General features: G+C 40.9%; 1 protein-coding gene across 7 annotated transcripts in view; it reads right to left on the bottom strand.

Moving 5' to 3' along the window:
• Positions 1–13425, bottom strand: part of ripor2 (RHO family interacting cell polarization regulator 2) — a 202239-nt gene that overhangs the window by 9096 nt on the left and 179718 nt on the right. For all 7 annotated transcript variants that reach the window (XM_059653418.1, XM_059653415.1, XM_059653421.1 and 4 more), the window contains 5 exons: positions 12514–12676; positions 10288–10423; positions 8500–8661; positions 5355–5510; positions 1213–1415 (listed from right to left, as the gene is read on the bottom strand). In XM_059653418.1, the coding sequence (XP_059509401.1) occupies positions 1213–1415; positions 5355–5510; positions 8500–8661; positions 10288–10423; positions 12514–12676 (820 nt within the window). The remainder of the gene's footprint in view (positions 1–1212; positions 1416–5354; positions 5511–8499; positions 8662–10287; positions 10424–12513; positions 12677–13425) is intronic.

The following is a 13425-nucleotide window of genomic DNA, read 5'->3' as shown; positions in this document are numbered from 1 at the left end:
TTCTTAGTGTTTCTTATACAGAGTCCAGCTCTACATTTTTGTTAATGAAATTCCAGTTTGAGTGGCAGGCCTCCAGGAATTCTCGCACATGTCTTTGCTTGGCTTGTCTTTGGCTAAAAACATTATATTAGGGCACTCGGAAGGAAATTAGCCTTCTGGATTCACGAACACCACATAGCTACCAAGAGACATGACCAACTATCACTCATTACAATACACATGGACAAAGAGGGACACCAATTTGATGCGGACAACATAGCCATCCTAGGACAAGCCAAGCAAAGACACACACGAGTATTCCTGGAGGCCTGGCACTCAAACTGGAATTCCACTAATAAACAAGTAGAGCTGGTCTCCCTATACCAACCATGAAAATACACATCCAGAAGTGATGCCACCCATTCCAGCAAACCGAGACACGTAAATAGCAAACAGGACAGAACACTGATGCTTCACCGGAGGCACATTGGCAATGTTACCTAGTCCAGTGACAAAATATTTGCAAATAATCTTACCAGCTCAGCAAGCAAGTCAACAACCATATAATGATAACAAAGTGTGAAGCTGGATGAACACAGCAGGCCAAGCAGCATCTCAGGAGCACAAAAGCTGACGTTTCGGGCCTAGACCCTTCATCAGATTTGTGCTCCTGAGATGCTGCTTGCCCTGCTGTGTTCATCCAGCTTCACACTTTATTATCTTGGATTCTCCAGCATCTGCAGTTCCCATTATCACTGATACAACCGTATAATGAGGTCATTTTTCTGGGCAATTTCAGCAAGAATCCTCAGCCGCTGAAATAAATTTAACATACAGAAAATCAAGGACAGTACACCTGCAGGCTCTGGCATCAGAACTGTTTTGTCAAATAAGCAAAGTAGGAAAAACAATGAATCCAATGTTATCAACTTAGCGGTAGGTTGAAGATTACTTGAATGAATGAAACTGATAAATGCAGATGCTTATACAAGAGTGAGATGATAAATTATTAATGGAAACTACCTCTGACTCTAGTGCAATTTCAAAATTCATGTAAAAAGCGTCCAGTTGCAATCAGATATCCTGATGTACTGGCAAGTGCAGTTAAATTCATTATGTATGAAATATAACTACATGTAGATAATGCACATATTATTATCCAATATAATTACCCATGAATTGAACAATACACCACAAAAGTAAAATATCTTAACATTACATTGGCGTTTATACCTTTTCTCTGAAATTTTTGTTTGTTGATGCTGTGTTGAGGAAAGAAGTGGCAGCCTGCACTAGGTCATTGTTTGTTTCCAATAGAAGGAAAGCAATTGCCTTTAAGGTCTCCTCTAAAGGTTGAAGGTTCTGAGCCGGCTGGTCCTCCAGTGTCTCTAAAGTCTTTTCTGGTTGCAAGGATTGAAGAGTCTGCAGCAGCACAACTGCATTTCAACATAAAGAAACAGTTTTTAAATCACCAGGTTTCATTTTATTACAAACATTAGAAAAAAATTATATGAAAGAAAGATGTCAGAAAATGTTTTACAGCCTGCTAAGGCCTTTCAAAGCGCAATGTCTACTGTAAGAAAGGAGATTTAACAGCTGATTTGAAACTGACGTACATCAATGCGTTAAAATTACGAGTTAATGTTTTTCGATGACATTGATTGATAGATAATTGTTGATCAGATCCTGGGAAAGTCACTTAATTTGTTTGAAACAGTTTGATGGGATGCAAAAACAGAAATTAGTAGAAAAACTCAGCAACGTCTTTGGAGAGAAAGGTTAGTACCTAGCTGCCACCAGTTCTAAATCAGAAACAGAAACAGAAATTGCTGGAAAAACTAAGCAGGGCTGGCAGCATCTATGGAGAGGAAGCACAGTTAATGTTACATGCCCGTGACTCTTCTTTAGAACTGGTGGCACCTTTCTCTTCAAAGATGTTGCTGAGTTTTTCCAGCAATTTCTGTTTTTGTTTCTGATTGCAGCATCCATAGTTCTTTCGGTTTTTAGTTTGATGGAAGTTTTGATGCCCACCTGAGGGGAGACTGATGCTCCAGTAAATAGTTCATCTGGTAGATAGCATCTCTGCAAGAGCAGGACTCCTTCAGCCGACCTAGGTTTTGTGCTCGGATCTGGATTGGGGTTGAAACCACCCCCTTCTGTCCCAGAGATGAAAGTGTTGTTAACAATTATTGCTCATTTTCAATGGAATTTCATCTTTCGTGAATTTAATGATGCTATCATAAGCTTATAGCTGTGTTGACCAGCAGGATATAGTGGTAAAATTACATGGAGTGTGCCTTGCCACAAATGCACATTAATAAAACTCAGACCACAAATTGGAGAATTTGTGGCCTAAGTGTGGGAGCTGGCACATTTAATGGCACCTTACTGCCTTTGCCAGCAAGAAAGCTGGCAGAATGGAGTTCCATCCAACTTGGAGTGCTCTTCAACAAGCTTCTCGGCCGCTTGTAGGCCTTGACAATGAATTTTTCATCACAAGAAGTTGCTGGCCAATCAGAGAGAGGCTGCTTCTGGAACCTAAAGACTAAAGAGTTTTCACAAGATCCACAGGGAATAGTTTTCAGTGGCCACATCCATCCCCCATCACTTCTACAGTCCTGCTCTGGCTTGGGCCTAGATTGGAGCAAATGCAGACCCCATCTAACCTACCGGGCAGATTTGCCTGGTTATCCAGTCAGGGAACTAGCCACTTTTCTTGACTGCCGTGAAGGCACGTAATTGGGCTGGTGGCAAATTGACGCTCTTGTGAGACCTCTAATTGACCACTAATTGTTAGTGAGTTGAGGGAATTTCCAGTGAACCTTCTGGACTATCACATATATGCTGAGAAAGCAAGAATTTCTCAAGGGCCAACTCGCTCATTAATTGTCCTTCTCACCACATCTCTCACCATCTCAAAGGGGAGAAAACTTGTGACCCAAAGAGGAGAATTTCACTTTCAAAGCAATACTCCTAATAGTGTTACTTTGATTCCTTGAAGAAAAGCTTACGCACAGTGCAGTTGGGTCACATGCACAATATTCTTTCACATTGCTGAGTTTAAAGATAGGGGTGTAATAAAAAAAAGGAATTTATGCTGCATGATGAACTCCTCAGATGTTGAGCGAAGGTCCCACTTGCTTGTTTATTTGAAGTAATGAGATCCATTAGCAATTTTCTTCATTGAAAATAGCATGGGATTTCCCTTGATTAATTGTTCAAAACCAAAGTTAACCAGCCCCCATACTTAGGCCACAAATTCTCCAATTTAAAGCCTGTGTCTTATTAATATGCATTTGTAACAAGGCACCCTCCAGGTAATTTTACCACTATACATTGCTGGTCAATACAGCTACAAGCTTATGATAGCATCACTAAATTAGAAAATTCATGAATGATGATAAAATTCCATTGAAAGTGAAGTGATAATTAATAACAACACTTTTATCTCTGAGACAGAAGGGGGTGGTTTCAACCCTACTCCAGACCCAAGCACCAAATGTGTTGGCTGAAGGAGTCCAGGGCTCGCAGAGATGCCATTTTTCAGATGAACTATTAACTGCTGTTTGTGGGGCATTATTTTGTGGAAATTAATCTGCATTGTCACATAGTGATTACACTTCAAATGTACCTAATTGGTTGTGAAGAATATCAAGATGTGTGGAGTACAGGAAAAAACAATCAAGGAAGTCACATTCTTTCTTCCTTTTTTGTAGTTCAGACTATGCATTGCAAATATATCATCTAAATAGAGCTGTAAAGAATTTTATAGTGAGCAGATTTCAAAATGCTGAAAAGCGTTATAAGGAATGATTGTAATCTTTTGCACCACAATGAAGAACAGAGTTTGAGTTAAATAATCACCTTGTAACCAACTTAATTTTATTTTCCATAAAACAAGAAATTCATTTATTTGGTGTATGTTTTAATTATGTCTAGGAAATAACAAGAATTGCAGATGCTGCAGTCAGAGTCAATACAGTGTGGAGCTGAGGGAACACAGCAGGAGAAGCACAAATTATCTCTGTTGGATATATTTGATGATGTGGGGGTCTTGGTGTTGGACTGGGGTGGGCAAGATCAGAAATCACATGACACCAGGTTGTAGTCCAACAGGTTTATTTGTAATCACAAGCTTTCGGAGCCTCACTCCTCCTTCGGGTGCTACTGAGAGAGGTTGTATTAGGCACAGAATTAATAAATAAAAGATCAAAAGGGTTGCACCATTAATGAGGATGTATTAAACAAATCTAAGATGCTGTTATATCTTTAAACAGTTAGAAGGTTTTAATTGATTTATATGTATATATAAATCCTCTAATTCCTTTCAAGTCACTGTCCTGAGAGATCGAAAGGTTTTATCAGTGTAAAGAACGGGTGATATTTTAGGTCAGACAATGCATGTTAAGTGTGAGGCCTTATTTAGAATCTGTTTGTGTGTTGGTCCGGGGGCAGAACTTCATGCAATAGAGTGCAAATGTGATTCCAGGTACAAACTGCAATGCAACTCAAATTATTCTCTATCTGTCCAAACGTTGTAAGTTCATAAAACTGACACCGATAATGAACTTGGCATTAAACAAAATCATCTCCGATGAGTGCTAGAGATATAAATATTTAAATACATCAGTACAATAAGGGATGAGTCCAAGAAGAAGAAAAATTATTCAATGTGAATGATGTTGGAGTAATCAAGTAAACTATGGCAGAAACTTGAAGTTAGATCAAGCTAAGGTTCAAACCATTTAAACACTGCATACATTATGGTAACCCAGAGTCCCAAACTAAGGTGTGAATCTAGTGTTATTACCACTGGATTATTAATCCAGAGACCCAGGTAAATGGTCTGGCGACCCGCCACAGTGGAAGTGGAATTTGATTTCAATAAAAATCTGGACTTAAGAGTCTAATAATGACCACAAGTTGATTGCCATAAAAGAAAATCTATCTGGTTCCTTTAGAGAAGGAAATCTGTCATCCTTACTTGGTCTGCCCTACACGTGACACTCGACCCACGGAAATGTGGTTGAAATTTTACTACCCTCTGGGCATTAAGGGATGGGCAACTAATGCTGGCTTGGCCAGTGACACCCTCATCCCATGAATGAATAAACAAAAACTAATATTCTGAGGACATGGGTTCAAATCCTACTGTGGCAGATATTAAAAATAAAAGGTATGCTTAAAAATATTAACCAGACAGCATATACAGGAAAAAAAACCTGTGCCTGGTCTACACATGATTACTCTGAATTGTTCTCTGAAAAATTAGGTTCAGACAATAAATGACACCGACATCACATGAACAAATTAAACATTAAGTACAGTGCTTTAATGTCTTAGGTATTCAAACAGCTGAAACTACCGCACGATACCTTCATTTGCCAGCTCTGTCAGGTGATCTCCAAAATCAGATATGTTGTGGCTTGTCAAATAGTCAACAAACTGGCAGATAGTTATTACTTCCTGTGCATCAGGGGCAGTGAACAATTCAGATTTATCAAGCATCTGATTCACAATGGTTTGAAAGACTGGGGATCAGAACAATACAGTAAAACATAAAAATTCAAAACAATTACAAATAATTAGGCTCAATATAAGTACCTTTTTTTTAAGAAACCTTTTCCTTTTCCTACCTAGATTCTAGGGTTTCCCATTTGATTCAGCTCTATATTCAATCCAAGTCTAGAGGTTATTGTGAATTCAGAAGCAGAGATATTTGCTGATAATTAATATAAAGTGTTCAGCTTAATTCATTTGACTATGAAGCAGTCTATACCCACATGTGCTAAGGCCTGGGTAGCATCTGTGGTTGGACTGCTAAATGTAATGTTCATACTATAGAATTGTCAGAAAATGTACATTTCCAACGAGGGAGATATTAACGATCCCTCCTTGAAATTCAATATATGACCACTGCCAGTGAGCGCACCATCAATTGGAGCCCTGTATGAAAAGATCCTTAACTATACCACCTATATGAACAGCACAGTGAGTGGCATGGTGGCTTAATGGTTAGCACTGCTGCCTCACAGCACCAAGGACATGGGTTCAATTCCACCCACAGGTGACTGCTTGTGTGGAGTTTGCACATTGCCCCGGTGTCTGTGTGGGTTTTCTCCAGGTACTCCAGTTCCCTCCCACAGTCCAAAGATGTGCAGGTTAGGAGCATTGGCCATGCTAAATTGCCTATGGTGTCCAGGGATGTGCTGGCTAGGTGGGTTAGCCATGAGAAATGCAGGGTTATAGGGTAGTGAGGTGGGTCTGTGTAGGAATGCTCTGCAGAGGATCATGGTAGGCCTAATAGCCTCCTTCCACACTGCAGGGATTCTCTGATACTGTGTACATTCTGTGACAAATCCTAGGTTTCTGCATGGAATACATCATCTCCTCACTCCTTAAATCTCTCTTCCACCATCTACAGGTGATAAAGTCAGTAGTGCAATGAAATATTGTGCCCTGGCTAGGCTGGGTGCAATTCCAACACTCAACACCATCCAAGACAAAGCAAGCTGCTTGATCTGCACCCCATCTGCCATTCTGAATAGTTACTCCTTTCATTACTGGCATGCTGAGGCTAATGTGGATACTGATTATAAAATGTACTGCAGTATCCTGCCAAGGCTTCTTCAATAGCACCTTCCAAACTCATGATCTTTTACCCAGTACTATGGGTTTTAAAATTTTTTTTGTGGGATGTGGGTGCCATTGAGTGGGCCAGCATTTATTGCCCATCCCTCGTTGCTCTTAAGAAACTGGTGGTGAGCTGCCTTCTTGAACTACTGCAATCCACTTGCTGTTGGTTGACCCAGAATGCCATTAGGGAGGAGATTCCAGGACTTTGACCCAGTGACAGTGAAGGAACTGTGATATCATTCCCAGTCAGGATGGTGAGTGAATTGGAGGGGAATTTGAAGGGGAACTTGAAGGCGGTGATGTTCCTACATATCTGCTGCCCTTGTCCTTCAAGAGAGAAGTGGTCATGGGTTTGGAAGGTGCTATCTGAGAATCTATGGTGCTTGTATCACATGAAATGCAGCTCACCACCATTCTATCAAGGAAAATTCAGGACAGGCAACAGATGCTGGCTTTTCCAGCAAAACCTATATTTTATGAATGAATAAATTTAAAATTTAAAATAAATCCATCACACATTCACATTACACCATAAAAACATTCAGCACCATGATGCCACCCGAAGGTTGCAGGAACAGCAACTCATATTCCGCTTGGGAACCCTGCAGCCCAATGGTATCAATGTGGACTTCACCAGCTTCAAAATCTCCCCTTCCCCCACCACATCCCAAAACCAGCCCAGTTCATCCCCTCCCCCTACTGCATCACACAACCAGCCCAGCCTGTCTCTGCCTCCCTAACCTGTTCTTCCTCTCACCCATCCCTTCCTCCCACCCCAAGCCGCACCTCCATTTCCTACCCACTAACCTCATCCCACCTCCTTGACATGTCCGTCTTTCCTGGACTGACCCATCCTCTCCCTACCTCCCCACCTATACTCTCCTCTCCACTTATCTTCTTTTCTCTCCATCTTCAGTCCACCTCCCCCTCTCTCCCTATTTATCCCAGAACCCTCACCCCATCCCCCTCTCTGATGAAGGGTCTAGGCCCGAAACGTCAGCTTTTGTGCTCCTGAGATGCTGCTGGGCCTGCTGTGTTCATCCAGCCTCACATTTTATTATCTTGGATTCTCCAGCATCTGCAGTTCCCATTATCACTGATACAATTTGACATTGAGCAGCAGGGTGTTCAAACATCTCTAGACATCATCTAAAAGAAGGCATTAGGTCCATATGTAGGTCTGAGTCTTAATTCCTATTTTAAGCCTCCTCTGTTAAATTCTGAAGGCTATAACAAGCTTAAAACCTATGGTTTCAAGGAATTCTCTGGTGGTCACTGCAGTCTAAGCAGTCACTGGTAACAAAAAGTAAATTGTGTATTTTAAATGTTGCTCTAGTACAGGTTGGGGTTAGGATTTTCCTCACCATTCCATACACAGTACTCACGAGTCCCTCAGCATTCAATTTTCTCAATGTCATCGTTCTATCTACTCACCAGGGATTTAACTAAGGACCAGGCAAGTTACCCACAATTCATTGAATTAAAATGCGATGCCTGTGCATGCTGGCAGGTCAAATTTGGTAAATGAGGCCAAGGCCCTAGGTCAGGCTGTTCTAGGATTTTGTAATTGTGATATAAATTAAAATGTTTCTTTCTCTGGCTGACAGCAACATCATTGAATCCCTACAGTGTAGAAGGAGGCCATTCGATCGATGCAGTTCGCACAGACCCCCTGAAAAGCACCTCACCCAGATCCAAACCCACACTGTATCCCTTAACCCCATATCATTCATGACTAATCCACCTATCCTACACGTCTGTTTGAGACAATTTCCAGTTCTAAGAAGGCAATTGTAATTTGTCATTTGGCTTCTTGACTTTAGTTACAGATTGTCTTTTATAGGTGAATCAAAGTCTAACTGGAGTGGCTGATAGTTACCCTACCTGTTTCAGAGTGGCCTGGACATCTCTCATTCACATTTTTGCCAAAATGGAGATTCAATTGTTTTATCAATCTGTCCACTGGAGCGTAAAATGTACTTCCTGAGCTGGAACTCTCGAGCCAGCTGGAGAGTAAAGCCTGATTTCTCCGTAGCTGTGGAATAACTGTAAATAACACAGCTCAGTATTCAATGTAAAGCATGATAAAATGACAATCAAACAAAACACTGCAATGCTTTTTGTGGGCTGTTTCATAGTTTGTATCAAAAATCTAGTGAGGCTGAGTCAATAGTGAAAAATTTTATTGTGTTTCATCACATGTGTTCCAGTGTAATTTTTATTTACCATGCAAGAAGTTTTCACAATCTAGAAACATTTCAAGTTATGTTACAGGTGTATAAAACTTCAGTTAGGCCATATTTGGAATATTGCATGCCACACTTATCAGAAGGACATGGATGCTTTGGAGAGGATGCATAGCATGATTACCAGGATGTTGACTGGTCTGGGGGTTTTTGGTTAATGAGACGAAGTTGGATAAACTTGGATTGTTTTCATTGGAAAGATAGAGACAGCTACGTTGGCGGGTTTGAGGAAGTGGGGGGGGGGGTGCACCTGATAGACATCTACAAAATTGTGACAGACATAGTTAAAATGGATAGTCAAAAGCTTTTTCCCAGGGTGGAAGTGTCATTTACAAGAGGGCACAGGTTCAAGGTAAGAGGATGAAAGTTTAGAGGACAGATGGGGGAAAATTTCTCACACAGTGGGTGGCAAGTGCCTGAAATGCACTGCCGACAAAGGCAGTGGAAGCAGGCACAATAGCAATGTTTAATGTGTATCTTGATGGACTCTTGAATGTGAGGAGAACTGAGGGATAGAAACCACATACCGGCAATAAGTAGTGAGTCAAAATGAGGAGGAGGAATTGGTGCAGGCTTGGTGGGCTGAAGGGCCTGTTCCTATATTGTATTGTATTGTTATTATAAAGAAAATAAACTTGCAATAATGTCAAACTGGGCTGCAGCCACCCTTTCTTGCAATTACTTTAACAACAGTATTTTGCATTCCTAAGGGGTCTTTTATTCAGTGAATTTTTCAACATTTTTAAGGCCATATTTAAGGGGATGTACTTCATTCTCTATTTGAGTGAGTGTTACTGAGGAGTGCGCCTGTGCCATTAACCACTTACTTAAATAATCCTGTCATGTGGTCTTATCAGATTATCCCTTCATTTAAACATTCACATTGTTTGCCTGTAACACTACCTACTTCTTTACAAATCCATGAAATGGAGAGGGATAAGTACATAATGGAATTCAAAAGTAAAGCAGAAGATGCTTTATTTGAAATGCATATCAGTTCTTGGTATGAGTAACAAGAAAGGATGGGTTAATGCTCACAATATGGATACAGATACATGTTTAGATAATGAGCCCTACTAGGTTTTTGATTCATACTATGAACCTGAGGAGATGAGGAATGTCCCATTTTCTTGTCTCAAGAAATGTGCGCGCATTCTGCTGGGACTCCTGGTACAGGACCACCTCCTGGTAGGGCAGTGTACTAAGCTGGCAACATGTGTGATGTAACAGGCCTGAAAAACTAGGCATAATTGTTTTCAAGGAGCAAAGTTCAGAACGTAGGACAGTGATATTTAGTTAGGGCAAGAATGAAGGTGACAGTACAGAAGAATTGACGATTTTCTGGAAAAAAGACTGGGGGAGCATTGTATGAAGGACTTTTGACAAGAAGCGAGGTTAATTTTTGTTCTGACTGTTTTAATCTTACCTTCTAATGCAGGGTTAATATTTCCTGGTTTCTCTGCACTGAGCTCAGCCAGGTTTTCAAGTACATGGGTCTGCTGGGAAATCTTAGCCAGCAGTCTGTCCCGAATGATTGGCCATTCTTCAAATGACAAAAGTTGCTATTAAATGGGAAAAAAAGTATTTTTAAAGTACATTTAGAGTCACAGAATCATTGAGTTATACAGCATGGAAATAGCCCCTTCAGTCCAACTCGTCTGCACCAACCAGATATCCTAATGTGACCTAGACCCATTTGCCAGCATTTGGCCCAAATCCCTGTAAAACCTTCCCATTCATATACCCATCTGGATTCCTTTTAAATGTTGTAATTGTACCATCCTCTACCACTTTCTCCGGCAGTTCGGTCTATATATGCAACACATTCTGCATGAAAAAATTGTCCCCTCCTACTGGAGGAAAATGACCTCAGCTATTCACCCTATCCATGGCATTTATAATTATAGAAACTTCAGCCTCCGATGCTCCAGGGGAAAAAAAAAAGCCTCAGCCTCTCCCTATAGCTCAAACACTCCAACCCTGGCAACATTCTTGTGAATCTTTTCTGAACCATTTCAAGTTTAACAACATCCTTCCAATAGCAGGGAGACCGGAATTAAATACAAAATTCTAAAAGTGACTCCACCAATGTCCTGTACAGCTGCAACATAACATCTCAACGCACTGACAAATAAAGCCAAGAGTGCAAAGCATCTTCTGAACCATCCTATCTACCTGTGACTCCACCTTCAATGAACTATGTACCTGCCTCCCCCAGGTCTCTTTGTTCAGCAACATTCTTTTTAAATTAAGTGATACTGTGCTGTGATATATTAATAATTCTCCACGACTACAATTTTTCTTTAACAAAGTCACAGCAAATGAAACATATGATGCCACACTTTCTAAATAATCAGCACAATTGGACTGTCAAATTTGTATTTCTACACATTAAGCAGAATGTTTTTGGATGGCAAGGTATCCTTCCCTGCCACACAGGCAGTCAACAGAGATCCAGCAGCCCTGTGGCAATAGGGGCATTAACTGGCTGGAGGTGTATCTTCCACCTCTCATTCAGGTAAAAACCTTGCCATAAAGGCCAGCAGCTCTGTACTCCCAGCAATGCCAGAAGCAGCCGTGGCAAAGACCAGGAGCTCAAGCAGTCCCTAGATTCTAAGTCCAGGAAATTAAGACCAGTGTTGGATGGATGTGGGGGTCACTGGCTAGGATTCTGTTCATTGTCCTTTCTTAACTATCCTTATTCACCATAATCTATCCTTAAGAAGGTAGCGCTGAGCTGCTTTCTTGAACTGCTACAATCCTTGTAACATTTAGTACACCCAGAGTGCTGTCAGGGAGGCACTCCCAGGATTTTGATCCAGCAATACTGAATGAGCAATGATATATTTCCAAGGCATGATGGTGAGTGGCTTGTTGGGGTGTGTACGGATGGTGGTGTTCTCATGTATCTTCTGACCTTATCCTTCCAGATGGTGGTAGTCTTAGGTTTGGGAGTCCCTGTCTATGAACTCTTCACAAATTTTAACAATGCATTTTGTAGATGGTACATATGGTTACTACTAAGCATTAATGGTGGAGGGGATGAATGTTTGTGGATGTGGTGCCAGCTAAGTGGGCTGCTTTGTCCTCAGTTATGTCAAGCTTCTTGAGTATTGTTGACAGTTGCATTTATCCAGGCAAATGAATGTATTTTCATCACACCCCTGAATTAAGACTTGTGGATGATGGACAGGCTTTGGCAAGTTAGGGTATGAGTTGCTTATTGCAGGATTCCTTGCCTCTGATCAGGTCTTGCAGCCACATATTTATATGCTTAGTCCTGTGCAGTTTTAAGTCAATAGTAGCTCCAAAGATGTTGATAGCTGGGGGGATTTCAGTGATGGTAATGCCATTAAAAGTCAATGACACAGGAGCACAATTTGTGTCCCTATCAAACAGCAGAAGTCTTTGTTACACCAGGAATTGTCTGCATTTTTTGGTTATTAATACATTGTTGGTATAGCTCGTGCATTTTCACTTGCATTTTTGAAGGAAAAACAAGTGCGAACATAGTCAAGGACTTGAAGGAGTATCTGGATTGAGCAGCATGCACTGATTACAATCTGGAAGAAATGCAATCAAAAATCTATCAAAAGCATTGTAAATATATTGGTCAATATGTGACGTTGTCATGTTCATTTGGGCGCATTACCTGAAAGAGCTTTTCAGAATGCTGTAAGTGTTTGACAATGGCGAGGTCGAGATTTTCATTTCCAGTGGTAAGTGGGAGAGGACTTCCAGCAACACTAGTGCCAACGCCTGTGTCTTCCGTCAGTGCCTCACTGAGATGACCCCTGGCATCTGGGTGCTCTGAGCTGTTGTCATTCAAGACAAATAAATCAATCACACAAAATTCATTGTTATAATGATACTTGACATAATGCAAAATCCCCACATTTCATAGAAAACTATTGGTATGTTCCTATCCCTGAACTGGGAGGCCCAGGTTCACATTTCCCCTGCTCCACACATGTGTAAATAACATCTCTGAACAGGTTAAGTAGAAAAATAGGTTAAATACAAAATATTTCAAAATAATGCATACTAAAACAAAATGGCTTAGAGGTTCAGACTGTACTTTCACAAGTGTCTAACCATTCAGACGTTTTAAAAAACGCTGCAGTTTTGTATAGATCCAGAATGGATTCCACTTGTATCTCAAACCTCCAGCAGCTGTTGCTTCGACCCAGTCCAAACCTGTTCACCATAATTTCCAACAATCCTCTGCTCCATTCTACCATACTGATGGCAGTCATGAGCTCTCCTAAACAGAAATCTGTCTTTTCAGGGTCACGGCTTCCCCTAATTTCCTCTAACTTCCTGACTAGGTCCATCTTCCATTGCTAAGACCTATGATACATTTCATTTACAACTGACCTATCTGATTTCAGCATCCAATAAAGCTTCTGATGTCTACAATGTAGTCTTGAACTGGTCTTAAGTGTTCCTCTGTCCTATGCCATTTCACTTCTCCGTGGAAGGAAGCCCAAACAGCAGCAGCCATCCCTCAAGTTGATGACTCTATCTTTCTCTTTATCTGTTTACACTGGTGAACACACTAGCT

Source organism: Stegostoma tigrinum, chromosome 2, assembly GCF_030684315.1.
Source record: "Stegostoma tigrinum isolate sSteTig4 chromosome 2, sSteTig4.hap1, whole genome shotgun sequence".
Lineage (NCBI taxonomy): Eukaryota > Metazoa > Chordata > Chondrichthyes > Orectolobiformes > Stegostomatidae > Stegostoma > Stegostoma tigrinum.
The sequence above is the reverse complement of the archived record's forward strand: the minus strand, read 5'-3'. Positions and strand labels throughout refer to the sequence as shown.